The sequence below is a fragment of the Oncorhynchus nerka genome, linkage group LG4 (genome assembly GCF_034236695.1).
Source record: "Oncorhynchus nerka isolate Pitt River linkage group LG4, Oner_Uvic_2.0, whole genome shotgun sequence".
NCBI lineage: Eukaryota > Metazoa > Chordata > Actinopteri > Salmoniformes > Salmonidae > Oncorhynchus > Oncorhynchus nerka.
This window is the reverse complement of record NC_088399.1, coordinates 43,786,047-43,807,462: the sequence shown is the minus strand read 5'-3', so window position 1 is coordinate 43,807,462 and position 21,416 is coordinate 43,786,047. Positions and strand designations below refer to the sequence as shown.

Below are 21,416 nucleotides of genomic sequence, written 5' to 3'. Positions count from 1 at the left end.
ATTTAATCCTGGTAAAAACGTCCCTGTCTTAGGTCAGTTAGGATCACCACTTTTTTTAAGAATGTGAAATGTCAGAATAATAGTAAAGAAAATGATTTCTTTCAGATTTGATATCTTTCATCACATTCCCAGTGGGTCAGAAGTTTACATACCCTCAATTAGTATTTGATAGCATTGCCTTTGAATTGTTTAACTTGTGTCAAACGTTTCGGGTAGCCTTCCACAAGCTTCCCACATTAAGTTGTACATTTTGGCCCATTCCTCCTGACAGAGCTGGTGTAACTGAGTCAGGTTTGTAGGCCTCCTTGCTCACACACGCCTTTTCAGTTCTGCCCACACATTTTCTATAGGATTGAGGTCAGGGCTTTGTAATGGCCACTCCAATATCTTGACTTTGTTGTCCTTAAGCCATTTGCCACAACTTTGGAAGTATACTTGGGGTCATTGTTCATTTGGAAGACCCATTTGCGACCAAGCTTTAATTAACTGATGTCTTGAAATGTTGCTTCAATATATCCACCTAATTTTCCTACCTCATGATGCCATCTATTTTGTGAAGTGCACCAGTCCCTCCTGCAGCAAAGCATGGGATGGTGTTCTTCGACTTGCAAACCTCCCCCTTTTTCCTACAAACATAACGATGGTCATTATGGCCAAACAGTTCTATTTTTGTTTCATCGGACTAGAGGACATTTCTCCAAAAAGTACAATCTTTGTCCCCATGTGCAGTTGCAAACCGTAGTCTGTTTTTTTGTGGCGGTTTTGGAGCAGTGGCTTCTTCCTTGCTGAGCGGCCTTTCAGGTTATGTCGATATAGGACTGTGGATATTGATACTTTTGTACCGGTTTCCTCCAGCATCTTCACAAGGTCCTTTGCTGTTGTTCTGGGAATGATTTGCACTTTTTCACTAAAGTACTTTCACTCTAGGAGACAGAACGCATCTTCTTCCTGAGCGGTATGATGGCTACGTGGTTCCATGGTGTTTATACTTGCATAGTATTATTTGTACAGATGAACGTGGTACCTTCAGGCATTTGGAAATTGCTCCCAATGATGAACCAGACTTGTGGAGGTCTACAATTTTTTTCTGAGGTCTTGGCTGATTTTTGTTTGATTTCCCCATGATGTCAAGCAAAGAGGCACTGAGTTTGAAGGTAGGCCTTGAAATACATCCACAGATACACCTACAATTGACTCAAGTGATGTCAATTAGCCTATTAGAAGCTTCTAAAGCCATGACATCATTTTCTGAAATTTTCCAAGCTGTTTAAAGGCACAGTCAACTTAGTGTATGTAAACTTCTGACCCACTGGAATTGTGATACAGTGAATTATAAGTGAAATAATCTGTCTGTAAACAATTGTTGGAAAATGCACAAAGTAGATGTCCTAACCAACTTTTCAAAACCATAGTTTGTTAACAAGAAATTTGGGATGTGATTGAAAAATGAGTTTCAATGACACCATCCTAAGTGTATGTAAACTTGCGACTTCAACTGTATATACTGAGATCATGTGACAGATCATGTGACACTTAGATTGTACACAAGTGGACTTTATTTAACTAATTATGTGACTTCTGAAGGTAATTGGTTGCACCAGATCTTATTTAGGGGCTTCATAGCACCACTTTACTGTTTTAAAAAAATAATTTAAAACAGGTAATTTTTTTTTTCTCTCTTCACCAATTTGGACTATTTTGTGTATGTCCATTACACGCAATCCAAATAAAAAATAAATTTAAATTACAGGTTGTAATGCAACAAAATAGGAAGAACGACAATGGGGATGGAAACAATGTTGATTCAACCAGTTTTTGCCCAGTGGGATGCTTCTGTGCACATGTGTTTCAAAGGAGTTAAACCCACATGAAATAACGTCTAGGATTTCTAACTTCTTTCGTTTCAATGAATTCAATTTTGAGTGATGTGCTTGACAGAATTCATTTGGGGCAACTTGGCTCACAGTTTCGACTGATACAGATGGATTTATATTGGTTAAAAGCCTCGCCTAAGGGCACACCATTAGTATGCCCCATCTGTCTTCACCAACATATTTTTTAGAACATCTACTGGTATAGCAAATGGGGAACATAGGGAGGATGAGTGGAACACATTGATCTGCACAGTTTGTTTTGCCTTGCTTAAGAGCATATGAAGAAGCTTTTAATCCATTTACAACACCTTTATGGGTTGTAAGGAAGAGGGAGACAATGTTAAAGGGTATAAGTAAATATCTTTATTAAGAGGTTATTCCACGTATCTGATGAAGAAGGCGATGAACAGACAGCCAATTAGAGACATTGTCGACGCTGATAGGACCACCACAATCACACTTCCTGCCATGTTAACCAATGCCCCCAGTCCCGCCCCCACGATGATCTGAGCCAGCTGCACCATACACGTGAGTGCAGCACAATCCACGCCGGTGCCTCGATCCTGTCCTGCAGGATTCCCTTTCCCCATCTTCCTCTGCACCTGGTGTCACAACAGGAAGAATCCATTTCAGAAATGCTACTTACTGTATAAAAAACACACTCTCATAGTCGCACATACAGTCCACCCAGTGTATGAACATGTTGTAAAACTAAAGGAAATGTAACCTGTTGTGACACATCACAAGAACAAGAGCAGCTGGGGAAGTCTTTTGTGAACATAGCCTAGTAAGCAGAATTACAAGCAATGCTTCAGCTCCAAATCAATAAACTAGTTAACACAAATCCCCTTCATGTCCTGCTCTAAAGGGAGTTAATAGATTGATAGGAAATGGAGCTGAAACAAGATATGTTTGGTTTGATATAAATGAGTGTAATTGACTAATCTTTCAGAGGGGAATAGTGGAAAAACAGACATGAACATGATAGTGATATGAAGGAAAAATACAATGGTGGAAAACACTTTTGCTTTGTCAGTTGGAGACATTGTTGGAATCTTCCATCTGTTTGATTATGCAGTATGAGTCTTTCCCTAACTCTTGGTCGTGCATTGGCAGACTGGACTACAGTCAGTAATTTGGGGTCTTTATTGCTGAATTGATGTTCTCATGTGGATAGCATATCACTTGCCTATAAAAAAGCAATATATGTTTTTTTTTAAAATCTAACTTTCCCATTTTCATTGAGATAAAATGTGCGTTTCATCAATCTAAATGATTTGGATTAAAAGTATTTCCCCACTTCCTGAGATTATAGAATATATGTGTACTATTTTCACAATTAAACATGGAGCGCTGTCCAGAGATGCCCTTACTGAAGCTGACAGAATGTGTTGAATCCAAAGTGAAGTGCAGATTGGCTAAACTGAATCTCATTAATCCCTTTTTTCCATCCAAAGCCAAGCCTATCCCTATTTACATAACGAAAGGGTGTTCACTGCTTAGCCAAAGCACTAACAGCAGCTTGTCTAAGCGAGGCCTGTTGAGCATCAGCGTTAAGGAAAGGAAGAGGTTGTCCAATCTGTCTGTAGAGACAGGGGAGGGTGTTTGAGAGGCCTGTCTGTTGTGAAGGGCACACCTGCTCTTAGCATGGGGCCCATGCTGACCAACACAGCGTTGACCACTCAACATTGACAGGCTCAACAGATAACTGGGATCTATGGCCTGGCAAAGAGTCATGCTCATGGGGAGTGGGGAGACAGGGGTTGGGAGGACAGAAGGTCACCCATCTGATGGTGAAGGGAAGTGGTAATGTAATCAGAAGCGTCCACTCTGTCATCATCTCACTGTATTAAGACACATTTGGATGCCATTCCTCACCACTCCTCGTCTTATAATACGCTCTTCTTTGGAAGGGTGATGGGTATTGATTTAGACAGTTTGGGAATCAATTCAAAAGAAATGTGGGTACAAAGTTATTTCCCCTGAATGACATTAAAGTATTCCAGAGAAAGCGACCTATTAGTGGGAATACATTTGCATACAAGTGATTTATGACACTCTCCCTGGACAGAAAACAGAATAAAGACTAAATCAATCAATAGAATTAGAAAGTATCTCTACGCCTTCATGAAAGCGAAAAGGGGAGCTGTGATACCTGACACATGGTGAGTATTCAAGTTACAGATGTGCATCACTCCATGTATGAGCTACAGACAGGTGGTGGATGAGGTTCGCAACTACTACACATTAGTAGCTTGTAACGTAAGCTGCTGCAGCCTCAGAATGTACTATCCACTATCAGTTCCAACTATCTGAGGTGTGAGAGAGTAGCCTGGTCCCAGATCTGTTTGTGCAGTCTTGCCAACTCCTATGGTCATTGTAGTGGGACAACCAGATCTGGGACCAGGGTATGAGAGAGAGGGAACTGACCTCATCCTCGCGGTGGTACTCTGAGATGAGGTTGAAGGGGATGGTGTACAAGGTGCTGGACATGACTCCGAAGACACTGCACAGGATGAGGGTGGTGATAATGTTGGGGAACAGGCCGATAAGACTGGTGCCCAGACCAAACACAAAGTATCCTACGAAGTAGAGCCCCTTCAGACCGATGTAGGGCAGCAGCAGCCTCTGGACATCTGCAGACACATCAGAGAGAGAGGGAAGGAGGGGAGGGTGGAGAGAGGGAGAGCGAGAGAGCGATTTCAGCTTTAACCCGTCTGCTGTGTTCCGGTCAAATTGGAACTATTTATACGTTTTCTCTCTGAAAAATGTAGTTAATTTCATCTAATTGTCACAAGGTTCCATGACTTTGTCCACAAAGGTCATCTGAACACACTAAATACATTTAGATGATTTTCATAAAATGTTGGGTGTTTTATTTAACTGTTGTACACCTGTGGAGTTCCCAGTCAAAAATGACCGGTCATTAGAAATGAATGGGTGAGACTACAATTAGTGTATAAAATTGAGTTCAAGCACATGCCCAGTCATCAGATGGACCCACTTCCATTCCCCAGAGCCCCACATGCATGTGTGTTTGAGCACACACACACACACACATGGCAACCCCCACGGGAACCTTCCATGGCAACCCCCACGGGAACCTTTCCTCAATAGAATCTTTCCCCCACAGGAACCACACGTGTTGGCATTCTCACAAACAATCTCAACATTTTTTCAATAATATATAGAACTTTTCTCACAGCTCTGGTATATACAGCTTTTTTGAGGCCTTGCTCACAATTCATACTGTGGCAGCACAATGACCAAACGATACACTGTATCTTGATCATATCTTTGATCATGACACCGGTGAGGAAGAGAGTCCTTGTTCAAATTTGACACAAAGTAGTCTGTGATAAATAGCACAATATGTTTCATCTGAGTATTTGTTATAGTCAAAATAATCCATACATTATGCTGCTTTAAAAAAAAATGTTTTACTCAAAAACAAGTTGTAGGAGCTCAGGTCAATGAGGCCTACAGGCTATAAATAGCAGATAGAAGTTCAAAACTTGTAATGTTCACAATAACTTAAGTTGATAAAAAGATATAACACAACATTAGGTGATAATATATGGATTATTATGGATTTATAATCAGCTATATTGGGACGGTCATTTTGGACCGGGAACACAGAATGTATTAACATGAAACAAACACAACAGAAGGGTTAAACAGTATGTGGACTGGTACTGCCAAGTAAGCATTTTTTGTTACATTATATACTACTGTTAATAAACTGGGTGATTCGAGTCCTGAATGCTGATTGGCTGACAGCCATGGTATATCAGACCATCTACCACGGGTTTGACAAAAAATGTATTTTTACTGCTCTAATTACGTTGGTAACCAGTTTATAATAGCAATAAAGCACCTCCGAGTTTTGTGGTATATGGTCAGTATACCACGGCTAAGGGCTGCGTCCAGGCACTCCGTGATAAGTCGTGCATAAGAGCCGCCCTTAGCCGTGGTATATTGGCCATATACCACACCCCCTCGTGCATTATTGGTTAAGTATAAGAACACAGAACGCGTCCAAGAGATTGCATGGGGCGGCAGGGTAGCCTAGTGGTTAGAGTGTTGGACTAGTAACCGGAAGGTTGCAAGTTCAAACCCCCGAGCTGACAAGGTACAAATCTGTCGTTCTGCCCCTGAACAGGCAGTTAACCCACTGTTCCTAGTCCGTCATTGTAAATAAGAATTTGTTCTATTTGACTTGCCTAGTTAAATAAAGGTAAAAAAATATATATATCTAATTAAGTAGGGGATAATCAATGAGTGGCTATGCGTTCTATGGAAAATAATGAATAACGTGGAAGGTGTGTTCCATGACACGCTAGCGCTCCAGAGTGCTCAGGACCTCCGAATGGGGTGAAGATTAACCTTCCCACAGGACACACTCACTTCAGACTGAAGCTGGAAAGACAGCAAACTAGCTGTATTTCGTTTAGTTTTACGTGTTTTTCTATTGACATTTCTTTGTATATATACAGTAGCAGTCAAAACGTTGGACACACCTACTCATTCAAGGCATTTTGACTATTTTCTTTATTGTAGAATAACATCAGCATTATGGGAAACAAAACACATATGGAATCATGTAGTAACCAAAAATGTGTTAAACAATTCAACATGTATTTTTAGATTCTTCAAAGTAGCCAACTTTTGCCTTGATGACTGCATTCTCCCAATCAGCTTCATGAGGTAGTCACCTGGAATGCATTTCAATTAACAGGTGTGCCTTGTTAAAGGTTAATTTTAAGTATGACACCTTGACTTTTTCCACATTTTGTTACGATACAGCCTTATTCTAAAATGGATTGAATGAGATTTTTTTCCTCATCAATTTTCCTCACACAATACCACATAACGAAAAAGCGAAAACATTTTTTTTTTACATTTCAAAACAAAAATACCTTATTTACATAAGTATTCAGACCCTTTGCTATGAGACTCGAAATTTAGCGCAGGTGCATCCTGTTCCCATTGATCATCCTTGAGATGTTTCTACAACTTGATTGGAGTCCAACTGTGGGGAATTTAATTGATTGGACATGATTTGGAAAGGCACACACCTGTCTATATAAGGTCCTACAGTTGACAATGGATGTCAGAGCAAAAACCAAGCCATGAGGTCGAAGGAATTGTCCACAGAATTCCGAGACAGGATTGCATTGAGGCACAGATCTGGGGATCGGTACCAAAAAATGACTGCCGCATTGAAGGTTCCCAAGAACACAGTGGCCTCCATCATTCTTAAATGGAAGACGCTTGGAAACACCAAGACTCTTCCTAGAGCTGGCCGCCTGGCCAAACTGAGCAATCGGGGGAGAAGGGCCTTGGTCAGGGAGGTGACCAAGAACCCTATGGTCATTCTGACAGAGCTCAAGAGTTTCTCTATGCAGATGGGAGAACATTCTAGAAGGACAACCATCTCTGCTGTTGGATCTGCAGAGAAGAATGGGAGAAACTCCCCAAATACAGGTGTGCCAAGCTTGACTCAAGCCTGTAATCGCTGCAAAAGGTTTTTCAACAAACTGGTTGTGCCACCTTTAGCTGCAACCAAACACTTCCTGTAGTTATTGATTAGTCTCATGTCACTGTGGATGAATTTTGGCCCATCTTCCATGCAGAACTGCTCTAACTCAGCAATTTTTGTGGGTTTTCAAGCATGAACTGCTCGCTTCAAGTCCTGCCACATCTCAATTGGGATTAGGTCTGGACTTTGACTAGGCCATTCCAAAACTTCAATTTTGTTGCTTTTTAGCCATTTTAATGTAGACTTGTGTGTTTTGGATAATTGTCTTGCTGCATGACCCAGCTGCGGTTCACCTTCAGCTCACAGACGGATGGCCTGACATTCTCCAGTAGAATTCTCTGACACAACACAGAATTTATGGTTCCTTCTATTAAGGCAAGTCGTCCAGGTCCTGAGGCAGCAACACATCCCCAAACCATCACCACCATGCTTGACCATTGGTATAAGGTTCTTACTGTGGAATGCAATGTTTGGTTTTCGCCAGGCAAAATGTTATAATTTTGATTCACCTGTTCATAGAACATTCTTCCAAGAGTCTTGATGATCATCCAGGTGCTTTTTGGCAAACTTGAGTCAACTTTTTGGATGAGATGGGTTCCATTATGTATTATTTTTAAACTCAAGTTCCCTATCTAATACTGGGTTTTGGTTGATGATCTGATAACATTCAGTATCAAAAATATGCAAGTAGAGAAAATCAGAAAGGGGGCCTTGAGCTAAATCACATGTTGTGGACATTAGCTGACTCCAATAATGTCTTATGCTTGCTGCGATACGACTTACAGGAGTAAAGAGCAGAGGAGACGGCGTTGATGCAGAGACCCCAGCATCCAATCTCCACCCCCCTCTCATACCGCTCGTAGGCTGTGGAGTTATGGTCCGCATATGGGTTGCCCTTGTACACAATCTGTCAACACACACAATCAACTCAACCATTACTATACACAAGTTATGACAAAGTATGATAATTGTGATAATCACATACAAAATGGAGGCAAAGTCACCCCCACAAATAATCAATAAAAGTGGTGGTATGGGTGTTGAGGATTGAGATAAAAGCTAGTGCCGGCATGAAGTGATGGATAATGATGACGATTATGATCCATTTGCTTTATAGTGCATGTGCTGTACAGTAGCTTATAACAGTTAACAAGCTCCATCCCATGTGTTATCATATAGCTGCCAAAGCCTGTATCAACATCATAAGCCATCTCTGTGCCACAAGCTCTCTGTTGACACAGCCGAAGCAGGTTTTGTTCACGCCTGGCATGCTGCTCAATCTGCCTCAGTCTGCCTGCAACCACTAATTCACCATGACCACCATGTAACTGTGGCCTGTGTGAGTGCTTGTAGCATCCAGATCAGCCGTGATCACTATAAAGCCTGTCTGTCATTACAGACCAATTCATCTGAGCACACAAAACCAATCAGCTAATGCTGTGACAAGAGACTACCCACCAATCAGGGTTTGTTGGGATGGAGCTAAACCAATAGAGGAAGCCTATTAATGAACACGATGGCGAACATTTTGCTATCGCCTAACGTTAAAGACATGAGAATTTAAATTGAGTGAAAAGATTCACTTCGTTAATGACCACTGTCAAATAAGCGTAATCATTAGTAGTGCATGAGTGATAGCATTAGTTTAATGTTTAATGGTAGCGACACAGAACGAACGACCCACTCCTCCCGCCGCACAGACACAGAAACAGACACGCGCGTACACACACTCTCACTCCATCTCTCTCTCTCTCTCTCTCTCTCTTGCTCTTCTCACCTGTCCCATGAAGTCTGTGAAGAAAAGCATGTTGCAGAGGAAGGCAGTCCAACCCAGCAGGTGACTGACACAGAGACAGCGGTAATGACTAGGCATGTTAATCATGGCCAGGAGACATGACTTCAGAGTCATCCTCTTCTGCTGCAGTACAGAGAAACACACAGGGTCAGGTCATGAGACTTCAGAAGGACTCACACAGGAACAGCAGGAGGTCAAAATAGAGGGAATTAAAAAAGAACAAGGAACAGTAGGGGGTCAGATAAGAATAAAGAAAGAGGTCAGATGAAGGCTTTTAGCTAATGATAGATATACTAGCCTTATCCTGCAAAAATCCTGTTTTATCAAGTCAGGAACAGAGGGGCAAAAAAACAAAAGGACAAGGGATTAAAGAAATGGGTGAAATAAAATGTACTGTGTGTTCAATTTGTTTAATCATGTTCTGGTTTAGTATAGTAACTAAGGTTCTTCTCGGATTGAAAGCTTTTGTATATTATGTAAATGTACACAGCGTGGCCTGACAGCATACAATAACTAATGTTATTATCCCCAATTAACATTTTCTAGGAATCCTGTAAAGTGGTGGTACCCATCGAAATAGAATATGAAAATCTATGGTTGCACCAAAGAACCCTGTCTGACTACTGTGGTAATAGAGGACCCTTGCCTGCTGGAATAGTATCAACTAAGAACATACAGTAATCATTCCTGTCTCTTTTCATAAAATGTTGAATAACTGAAAAATCAGTCAGAATTCATTTGCAGCTATATTTACACGCTGGGCATGAATACAGTCAATACATTTCCATTGTTATGGTGCTGAATTAGATTGTTGAATACTAGTCTGGGTTTCAATGTGTCTCTTTCAGAGCACTGGTTTCAATGGCTGCCTGAGCCTTAGAGGTCATATAATTCATTTCATTCCAGGGGCTGAGCTACCTATACCTGTAGCAAGTGGCGGATTTAGGTAGAGGCGACATGGGCAGCCGCCCTGGGCGGCATCTTGCCAGGGCCGGCACGGGGTGCCCGCACAAAAAAAAATAGGAATGGTGACATTTGCGCGATCGGTTTTCTATCGCTCATTTGCACGTCATGTCAATGATATGATGTCACCGTGAGGAACTGTGGGTCAATTAACCTTGTCGGAGTGGGCGCCCTGATTCTAGTTTGTGAGCTTGGCAGGCTACTGCCTGGGAATGTCTCCCACTCAGAAGTATGAGATGGGGAGGGGGGCGGGGGTAGGTTGACATCAGGTCTCCCCACTGGAAGCCCGAGGTAGGGGGAGCGGGAGAATCTATCAAAAAGTGCACCTCTAAATTTGTACAGTACTAATGCAATTAGTAAAATCAGTCACACTACGAAATGCTACCAGATAAACCATAATTAATTCATAATACTGATAATATATAGTTTCACAGACATATTGTTGCATTTTTGTCTGGTTTGTGCGAAATCGTTAAGAATAATTTAAAACCAGTCTGCACACCACCAAGGTGAATTGGTTTAGTCTTGACTTATGGTTGACAGTGTTGGGGGATGGGTAATGTATTGATGCTCGAGTGCCAAATCAACATTTGTCTTTGTTGCTTCTTTTTTATATTTATTAGTCTTATTTTTGTATATATTTTTATATAGTTTGAAATGTTATGATTACAAGCTAGACCCGCCACTGCCACAGTACAGTATAATGATGGTTTAAATGGCTTTCTCGTGTGAGGTGACATTGCAACCTTTTAGTGGTTGTTTTACACTCTAGCCAGACCTGATGACTGCCTGGTCTAATCAGCATCAAGGTAACCATGCATGTAATCCAGCTGACGCTGGTAACTAAGAAAACCTGTTTCCTCCATTAACACTGGGTTTGGGAACAGACAGACACTAGTTACTGTTTCCTACTTCTTTAAATAACTGCATGACCCTTGTCCTCTAACAATCCTTCTGTCTCCAATCCCCACCGCCCACCTTCTCTATCCACTCTCCTCCATCCAAACCATATATGGAAATTGTACACATTGAAATACTGTAAAATGCTAATTATGTGGTTACTATGGCAATGCCTGTGGAATGGTCACCATTGCCACACACCAGAGCAATGCTACACCATAGAGACGTGAAAGCACATATCTCACACAGCGATACCACATTTGACTAAGGACACAGACCCCTCACAATGGTCCAATGAGAGATATGCACACCCAGACTGTTTGCGTAGTCTAATATTGAGATTATTGACACTTATCAGTATACAACAGAGTCATTGTTACTAATACATAAGTACTTGACATAATTCCGAGGCTTTAACCTATCAAAGACAAACCTAAAGTCAGAGCCTGGAGCCTGGGGGTCAGGGCCTGCGTGCGAGCATGGTTTAGTGAGACATGTGTCAGAAAACACAAAGGTCACACTATACTGTGTAAATAGTATATAATACATATCTCCTCACGAGGAAATCAAGAGCTTTTACCCAAGGAGATACTCGAGAGGTAGTCACCTCTTTTCAAGTGCCAAAGAAGTGCCATGAGATATGAACATAAAACCCTAAATCAAAGCAGGTATACTTCAGTGTACATTAATATTACTCTACAGTGTGATCACATTCTTCTTAATAAACACTTATGCCATTAAACACTGATGTGTTTCAAAGGATTTGACATTCCATTAGTGTGTGTAGTTTCATAGACTGATCTCTTTGTTTTGTTACCTGTAAAACACAGTATTGGTATCAAAGTCAGGATCTCATAGAGAAGGTCAGCAAGACTAGACTTCATGCTGTGTCTTTGACATACCTCTTTGTTGGGTTGCTTGGCACTGGATGTGACGGAATTGGCTTCCCCCAGGGCAGAGAATGAACGAGGCCGGAGGTCTGCCTCCGACTCTTGGGACATTGATCCATGCAAGGATCCATAGCCACCACTGCTGCTGTGTGTGCTGAGGAGGAGGAGGGCATTTGGGGTCAACACGTCCAAGCTAATGTCCTTGGCCAGGGGTGTCTCTGGGATGCTGAAGAGATGCACGATGAGGAATACCATCCAGGTCAGAGCCGAGAAGAAGTAGATGACCTGGTACTCTGACCCCAGCAGTCGGCCCAGGGACGAGTGACCCCAGTCCATGGCTCCCACGAGGTACCCAAAGGCACCCCCAAGCCCTACAACAGACAACAGGCACAATAGAGATTGGTTATCAGGTCAGTTGGTGGGGGTCCTAGGCCATTGGTCATAGCACAGTCATCATACGGCATCTGCAATCCAGGAATTGTAGTGAATATTTTCAAAAACATTTCATCATTAATAATAATAACTTGGAGGGTGGTTATATTTGTCCTATTTCACACATGTACAAGTATGTATAATGCACGTATGAATTGGTAATGTGTTTTTGGCATATGCAAACTCTGAGACACCCTCTGGGAGTGGGGTCACGGCTAAGGTCTTAACATTAGGATTAAGTGTCTTGCTCAAGGGCACATCAGCAGATTGTTCACCTCTGTCTGATCTGAATTTGAACTATGAACCTTTCGGTTACTGGCCCAACGCTCTAACCGCTAGGCCACCTGACACCATTTTTCCTGTGGTGCTTTTGAATTTTCCAAGGAAGATAACGTGGGCTGTATTTAATAAATACAGTGTCTGATTTATAAAATAATGCTTCTTGCATCTGAATTTAAAGCTCATGTCACAATGTAACGTTTAGGCTGGGTGATCTCAGAGAAGCTGGGAGTAATGTTGTGATAAATGTGTTGTCACGGAATACGATCCTGCACACAGATAAGTGGCTTGTTCTGTCAGACATATCCCTATAATCTGGACATACTACTGTCTGTTCCCTAAATTCTTACACCAGCATCCTACATTGAGAAGCCTGTAACACAAACCTTCTCATAAATTATGCAGCAATTTTGAGGACGTCTAACTAGGATTTTACATCAACTGTGTCCGCATTCTCTGGACATACAGTACAAGTCAAACGTTTGGACACACTTACTCATGCAAGCAAAATATATGGAATCATGTAGTACTCAAAACAAATCCAAATATATTTTAGATTTTAGATTCTTCAAAGTAGCCACCCTTTGATGACAGCTCTGTACACTCTTGGTATTCTCTCAACCAGCTTCATGAGGAATGCTTATCCAGCAGTCTTGAAAGGGTTCCTGCATATGCTGAGCCCTTGTTGACTGCTTTTCCTTCACTCTGTGGTCCAACTCATCCCAAACCATCTCAATTGGGTTGAGGTCGAGTGATTGTGGCCAGGTCATATGATGCATCACTCTCCTTGGTCAAATAGCCTTTACACAGCCTGGAGGTCCTGGTTGAAAAACCGATGACAGTCCCACTAAGCGCAAACCAGATGGGATAGCATATCGCTGCAGAATGCTGTGGTAGCCATGCTGGTTAAGTGTGCCTTGAATTCTAAATACAGTTGAAGTCGGAAGTTTACATACACCTTAGCCAAATACATTTAAACTCAGTTTTTCACAATTCCTGACATTTAATCTTAGTAAAAGTTCCCTGTTTTAGGTCAGTTAGGATCACCACTTTATTTTAAGAATATGAAATGTCAGAATAATATTATAGACAATGATTTATTTCAGCTTTTATTTCTTTCATCACATTCCCAGTGGGTCAGAAGTTTACATACACAATTAGTATTTGGTAGCATTGCCTTTGAATTGTTTAACTTGGGTCAAACGTTTCTGTCACTACTTCCGCAGAAGTTGGACCCTCTCCTTGTTCGGGTGGCGTTCGGCGGTCGACGTCACCGACCTTCTAGCCATCGCCGATCCACTTTTCATTTTCCATTAGTTTTGTCTTGTCTTCCATCACACCTGGTTCCAATTCCATCAATTACATGTTGTGTATTTAATCCTCTGTTCCCCCTCATGTCCTTGTCCGTAATTGTTTGTTGTAGTGCTTGTGCACGGTATGCTGGTATTTACCGGGTTTTGTTTGACCCATCTATTGTATTATTCGGTTTAAGGTGGTTTATGGTTATTAAACACAACCGTTGTAAATCAGTTTCCGCTCTCCTGCGCCTGACTTCTCTGCCGCCAGTAGCATCGCATTACACTTTCGGGTAGCCTTCCACAAGCTTCCCACAATAAGTTGGGTGAATTTAGGCCCATTCCTCCTGACAGAACTGGTGTAACTGAGTCAGGTTTGTAGCTCTCCTTGCTCGCAGATGCCTTTTCAGTTCTGCCCACACATTTTATAGGATTGAGGTCAGGGCTTTTACCTTGTCTTTGTTGTCACAACTTTGGAAGTATGCTTGGGGTCAATGTCCATTTGGAAGATCCATTTGCGACCAAGCTTCAACTTCCTGACTGATGTCTTGAGATGTTGCTTCAATATATCCACATAATTTTCCTACCTCATGATGCCATCTATTTTGTGAAGTGCACCAGCCCCCCCTGCAGCAAAGCATCCCCACAACATGATGCTGCCATCCCCATGCTTCACGGTTGGGATAGTGTTCTTCGGCTTGCAAGCCTCCCCCTTTTTCCTCCAAACATAATGATGGTCATTATGGCCAAAAAGTTATATTTTTGTTTCATCAGACTAGAGGACATTTCTCCAAAAAGTACAATCTTTGTCCCCATGTGCAGTTGCAAACCGTAGTCTGGCTTTATTATGGAGGTTTTGGAGCAGTGGCTTCTTCCTTGCTGAGCGGCTTTTTCAGGTGATGTCAATATAGGACTCGTTATACTGTGGATATAGATACGTTTGTACCCGTTTCCTCCAGCATCTTCACAAGGTTTTTTGGGGGGGATTGATTTGCACTTTTCGCACCAAAGTATGTTCATCTCTAGGAGACAGAATGCTCTCCTTCCTGAACGGTATGACAGCTGCGTGATCCCATGGTGTTTATACTTGCGTACTATTGTTTGTACAGATGAACGTGGTACCTTCAGGCGTTTGGAAATTGCTCCCAAGGATGAACCAGACTTGTGGAGGTCTACATTTTTTTCCGAGGTCTTGGCTGATTTCTTTTGATTTTCCCATGATGTCAAGCAAAGAGGCACGGAGTTTGAAGGTAGGCCTTGAAATACATCCGCAGGTACACCCCCAATTGACTCAAATGATGTGAATTAGCCTACCAGAGGATTCTAAAGCCATGACATAATTTTCTGACATTTTCTAAGGGGTTTAACGGGTGTATATACTTAGTGTATGGCGACTCCAGGACGCTGGTCTTCTAGGCAGAGTTCCTCTGTCCAGTGTCTGTGTTCTTTTGCCAATCTTAAACTTTTCTTTTTATTGTCCAGTATGAAATATGGCTTTTTCTTTGCAACTCTGCCTAAAAAGACAGCATCCCGGAGTCGCCTCTTCACTGTTGACATTGAGATTGGTGTTTTACGGGTACTATATATTGAAGCTGCCAGTTGAGGACTTGTGAGGTGTCTGTTTCTCAAACTTTACACTCTAATGTACTTGTTCTCTTGCTCAGTTGTGCACTGAGGCCTCCCACTCCTCTTTCTATTCTGGTTAGACCCAGTTTGTGCTGTTCTGTGAAGGGAGTAGTACACAGCATTGTACGAGATCTTCAGTTTCTTGGCAATTTCTCGCATGGAATAGCCTTCATTTCTCAGAACAAGAATAGACTGACGACTGTTTCAGAAGAAAGTTGTTTGTTTCTTACCATTTTGAGCCTGTAATCGAACAAACAAATGCTGATGCTCCAGATACTCAACTAGTCTAAAGAAGGCCAGTTTTATTGCTAACATAATTGCAAAATGGCTTTCTCATGATCAATTAGCCTTTTAAAATGATAAACTTGGATTAACTAACACAACATTCCATTGGAATACAGGAGTGATGGTTGATAATGGGCCTCTGTACCCCTATGTAGATATCCCATTAAAAAAATCTGGTATTTCCAGCAACAATAGTAATTTACAACATTAACAATGTCAACACTGTATTTCTGATCAATTTGATGTTATTTTTAGGAACAAAAAAATGTGCTTTTCTTTCAAAGACAAGGACAATTCTAAGCGACCCCAAACTTTTGAACGGTAGTGTATATATTTATGTATTTTCATGCATTTATGTGAGGATAGTCAAATTAAGTTTGGGGCGTTTTTTTATGTTTAAGTCATGTGACTGCAATGATAAAACAGTACAAAAGAGAAATATCATAACAGCCAATTCTTGTGTATCAAGAAAACACACACACATTCCTCCACATACCAGGGCTACGGTGACTAGCAGGTCATGTGCCTCCCCTCTCTCTCTCAGCTCCAACTCATGACTCCAACACATGACTGAGAATCTGCTGGATTAGAACGTACTGAACAAGCTCACACCACCCCGTGCCGGCTTCCCTTGCCATCAGCTGAGTCCACGCACTCGCTCGCTAGCACACTCGAATACTTACTCACGCGCTTGTTGACTGACTGACTGACTCACTCACTGTGTGAGCTCTGAGGGCCGGGCTCCAGGTTACTAAACAGCCACTTAAAAGCACAGAGCATACTGAGAGGTATTTACATCACATGTGAATATGCACTCCGTGCTGCAGGAACCCTCTCCTCCCCACACCCAGACATGCACTCTGCACTAAGCCAGTGATCCCAGTCCGGCTTCCTCACATGCACTGTCTAAAATAACTTCAAATAAAGGAGTGTAGATTGGGTTGCCAGTTTTCTTATTCCATAACAATCACATTAACTACATGATAACAAAACTCTGAAAATATACATATAATATGAATATAAAAGCAAACCTATATCAGTAAGGACAGCAAATAAAGCAATGAATCTCCACATTTGCCGACCAATTTGAATTTCTATATTCCCACAAGCATAACAGTAAGAGCCTATCCACTCAAACAATATTGAATCTGACTAGTGGGAGGGAGGTTATATAATAGTTTTCTTACCTGTGAGAAGGGCATGGTAGTGCAGTCCTCTTTCCTTGTCTGTGTACGAGCAGACGTCAAAGAGGTAGGCCTTGACTGGCCCATCGATGAAGTCTGCAGCAAAGTCAAATAGCACCACTCCAAACATGACTATGACGATGGCCCATATCCTCTTCGATGACCTATCCTGTACTAACGCTGCAAAAGAGGAGAAAGACAGAAGTTTACTTCAAGTTACAGATTCAGTCTGTCCGATGATTCACTCATTACTACAACTAGATCCACTTTCAATAGCAGATAGTTCTGAATGCTTTTTTGTGTTTGTTTAGGATGAGGCGTAGCAGCTGAATCATGTCAGTTTGCCTTAAGAAGTACATCTTTCGCTCATCCATTAACTTCAAGACAGACACTGGCCCAGCTGACATTTACAGACGCGATGAGACATATTTTCCAGGGCTTCTGAGGTAAACAGTGGATTTGTGTACAACTTGATCAAACACTTCAGATCATGTAGTTTCAGTACATTGGTTCTTACGGTTTGGTCAAGATCGACGGGGGCTAATACAGTCATGCATTCACCATATAGCAACCAACAGCATGTTTGAAACCACATTCCTTTTGTGCAACACAATGCAAGGGCAGTTCAAAAGGCACATGATTCATTTTTTTTGGTCTTTAAAAAGAAAATGAACTCAAATTGAAACAAAACATTGCCAGTGTGGCTCTGTCTGGCTAGAAAAACAACTCCTACTTAATTGTACATTTAATATCCTCAATCTGACACTGTGTACAGCATTTGTATAGGTAATCACAGTATCTAGTGTTGATGCTCATCAAAAAGAGATACTGTAGCAAATCAATCAGAATAATTGTCATAATTATGTTGTGCACACGGCGGAGCACAAACAAACAGAATGATGTCCTTAATCTTGAGTGAGAAACAATTGCAGCAGAATTAAAAACCTACACAGCCGTATTTAAATTTAGGTGATTACTAATCCCAGTTGGGTGTTGTGTTGCGGTCGTATTAGGCATGCCGGATGTATTGAGGCCAACGTTTTGATCTTGGAGAAATTCAAGAACTTTCCTCAAAGCTTCGTTTTATCCATTCTATCTACATATACTGTCCTGTACACTACAGTAGCTAACACACAGGGTGTGCATTGTCACAGATCCCGTTTGACTATTTACTACAGTGTTGAAGAATGGAAATAATCATCTTAACAAAAGTACTGTAAGTGGTCACACTTTGTATTGTACAGTATTATTACAAAGAATGTGAAATCCGGCATAACTGAAACCAACAATGAAGGCATTCACTGAAAACAAAAAGTTAGGTTGTCAGATCAACGTACGATAGTGCGGCAAAAATAAATCCAATCCAAGCCCTTATGGAGAGAATGCATTTCCATATTGTAGTGTTATTCTACTTACATTTATACTTTTCAATACACAAGCCCAGCTCAACTATTTAAAAGTATTTGAAATATGTATTTTGACCCAGGTCTTATGAGCTAACCACAGACCTGACCCAATAAATTAAACAATCCCTTTTCAGAAAGCTCAATTTCATGGACGGACAAGAAAATGAACAACATAAACAACATTGGATGTAACAATGTGTGAAAAGAGGCACAGGCCAAACATATACACCGAACAAAAATATAAATGCAACATGCAACAATTTCACAGTTCAAAACTTGAGACATCTGTGGCATTGTGTTGCGTCACAACACTGTACATTTTAGATTGGCCTTTTATTATCCCCAGCACAAGGTGCACCTGTTTAATGAACATGCTGTTTAATCAACTTCTTGATATGCCGCACCTGTCCGGTGGATGGAGTACCTTGGCAAAGGAGAAATGCTCACTGACAGGGATCTGTGCACAACATTTGAGAGAAATACATTTTTTGTGCATATGGAACATTTCCTGGATCTTTTATTTCAGCTCATGAAACACGGGACCAACACTTCACATGTTGCCTTTACATTTTTGTTCAGTGTACGTCTCAGTATTTGCAGAGGTGTAAAGATATGCCATATGTCTTTCATTTCTGTTCTTTGCAGACGATGATAGTTCGTTTTCCCCTTGAGACTCAGGATTGTGTCCAGCATGTTTTTATCTGAAATAATTGCTGAACATCTTGTGCAATCAACTTGGTGAAGGGAAACAGTCCAGTCAAAATAATAGGAACATTTGACCCTTCTGTCTAGACACACTAAGGCACCCTCTCATTAATGGTTATGAAACACATTCAACAGCCAGACAAACACACACACACAATCTAAATGATGCAGTAACGTAAATATGTCTGTAAATATGTAATATTATCATTCTTCGTTTTCAGTTATTGCCCTCTTCTGGCAATAACTGAATTAGTTTGTTAATTAGTTTGACTATCTCAGACCGCGTCTGAGCAAAATAATCTAGTGTTCAGATCATTTAATTAGCAGTTTTGAGTTCAGAGCGTGATACCCTCATGTTTTTTCTAGGGTAGGGGTGGCTCGGGCAGGGCGTTAAAACAAATATTTACATTTTCTATCAACATTGAAACAGCCCATTAATTAAGCACAAGTTTAAATTAAATATACTACGTATGTTACAGTGAAAGTATTTTGGTTTCTCATATCCAAGCTACCCAACTCCATGACAACTATTGAAAAAACATAGACTAGTTCTCACATACATTTGTAGAACACTATGCTTGATAGCCATGGGCTCTTACCTGATATGACTGCATCTCCATTTAGAAACAAGGTAAGGCCCACCAGCATCATAATCCCCAGTGCGAGGATGTAGGGCCTCCGTCGGCCCCACGGGGACCTGCAGTAGTCGCTGGCCGAGCCGATGATGGGCTGCAGCAGGAAGCCCAGGATGGGGCTGATCAGCCACACAAGGCTGTACAAGCTCTGAGGGAGTCCGACACTAAGCAGCACCGGGGTGACGAAGGCTGCCTCCACCGCATAGCAAAATTCCCTTCCAAACATCACCATGCCATGCAGCAGCAACCTCCCCCGAGACCGCCTCGGAAGCTCCACCACCCCAAACACAACGGGCTCCATACTGTCCAAGTAGTCCTCCTTCGTAGACTCCCTACAGTCCACACTCCCCACGGAGTAACAGCCCAGACCTGTAATGTGTGTTCCGGGCTCCGGAAGCCTGCATGGCTGGGGTTGGTCCCCTGTGAGGAGGGACATAGCTACTGGGGGAGATGGAGGTTGTATGGGTGTAGCGCTCAGCCCGCTTGTCAATGGCAAACAGCCCAATCTCTACTTCTTGGCTCAAGCTAATTCTCTACTGCATAGTTGAGCAATGAGTCCAAGTAGCCTCAAGTCCTGATTTGAGGCAAGGAAAGGATAGGCTGAGGAGATTGGAGGAGAGATGGGGTGTGGCTGTTGGTTTGATTTAGATGAATGAAGTTTCAACATTCAGTTTTTTCTTTTTAAGCACGTGACTAGGATTGTGGCTTTTTAACCCCATCTCACAACACTATATTCCTTTACATCAAAATTATTCCTGGAATAATGTGGTGTTCCATGAAATGATCACTTGATGGATTACCAGATTCAGTAATTCAGTAGTCCTAACAGAGAGAATTGGATGACAGGAGAATGACAAGAGATTCATTTACTACTCTGCTAAAACATGTTACATTGCATGCATATCTGAATCCTTGCTTTCCTGTTTTTATGCAGTTTGCTCACAAGGGCTCTTTTTTGGTCTGCTCGTGTGCACATCAGGTTGATCAAGTGATGTAGCATGTGATCCCCAGGGAGACAAGGAGTTGTAACCCTTTGATGGAAGAGTGGAGGGGGGTTGGATGAGGATGGCCAGCCAATGTATTTACAGTAAACAATTCCTGGAAGAGAAGCCTGGATGCATTAACTGGTTGCCCAAAGACAAGACTGTACCCTTGGCAGTTGAGCAAGTTATTTCCTCTATGTATTAAAATTCTAAAATGTTGTTAGTATTTGTCATGAGACACTAGCTAGTTGCCCTGCCTCAGTCATGTGAGACATTGAGGCAATTCCCAGGGGTTCTCATGGGAACCATGCCCGCCGCCCACGTCAGAGGAACCTAGGGAGGCGTCAGACAGATTTAAAGGCCACATTCTCACCAGACCCCGAATCCTAGGGTCACTAACATAGATACATTGTGTTCCAGAGTTAAAAATACCAATGAGTGAGGGCTAGGTACGGTCACGTGCTAGACTACTTTGAGTGGAGGAAGTGAACATTCTTATCAATGTGGTCCATCACGATTAGAACATTAATTATGCTGGAAAGGTGAAGGGGTCTGAATACTTTCTGAATGTACTGTGTGTGTGTCTATATGCCTGAAGTAAATGACATTCCTGATTTAAAGC

At 41.8% G+C, this 21,416-nt stretch overlaps 1 protein-coding gene across 2 annotated transcripts; it reads right to left on the bottom strand.

Annotated features, from left to right (window-relative positions):
* Nucleotides 1-2,214: 2,214 nt before the first annotated feature.
* On the bottom strand, nt 2,215-20,371 carry slc45a2 (solute carrier family 45 member 2). Of its 2 annotated transcripts, none has more exons than XM_029655447.2 (7): nt 19,776-20,371; nt 17,069-17,245; nt 11,977-12,335; nt 9,194-9,331; nt 8,200-8,323; nt 4,305-4,510; nt 2,215-2,476 (listed from the first exon to the last, which is right to left on the bottom strand). In XM_029655447.2, the coding sequence occupies exons 1-7, from the start codon at nt 20,245-20,247 to the stop codon at nt 2,249-2,251; spliced, it is 1,704 nt and encodes a 567-aa protein (XP_029511307.1). In that variant the 5' UTR covers nt 20,248-20,371; the 3' UTR covers nt 2,215-2,248. The 2 variants fall into 2 exon arrangements, with proteins under 2 accessions (XP_029511307.1, XP_029511300.1); XM_029655440.2 differs by having other exon boundaries at nt 9,194-9,334; nt 19,776-20,370.
* Between the last annotated feature and the right edge of the window lie 1,045 nt (nt 20,372-21,416).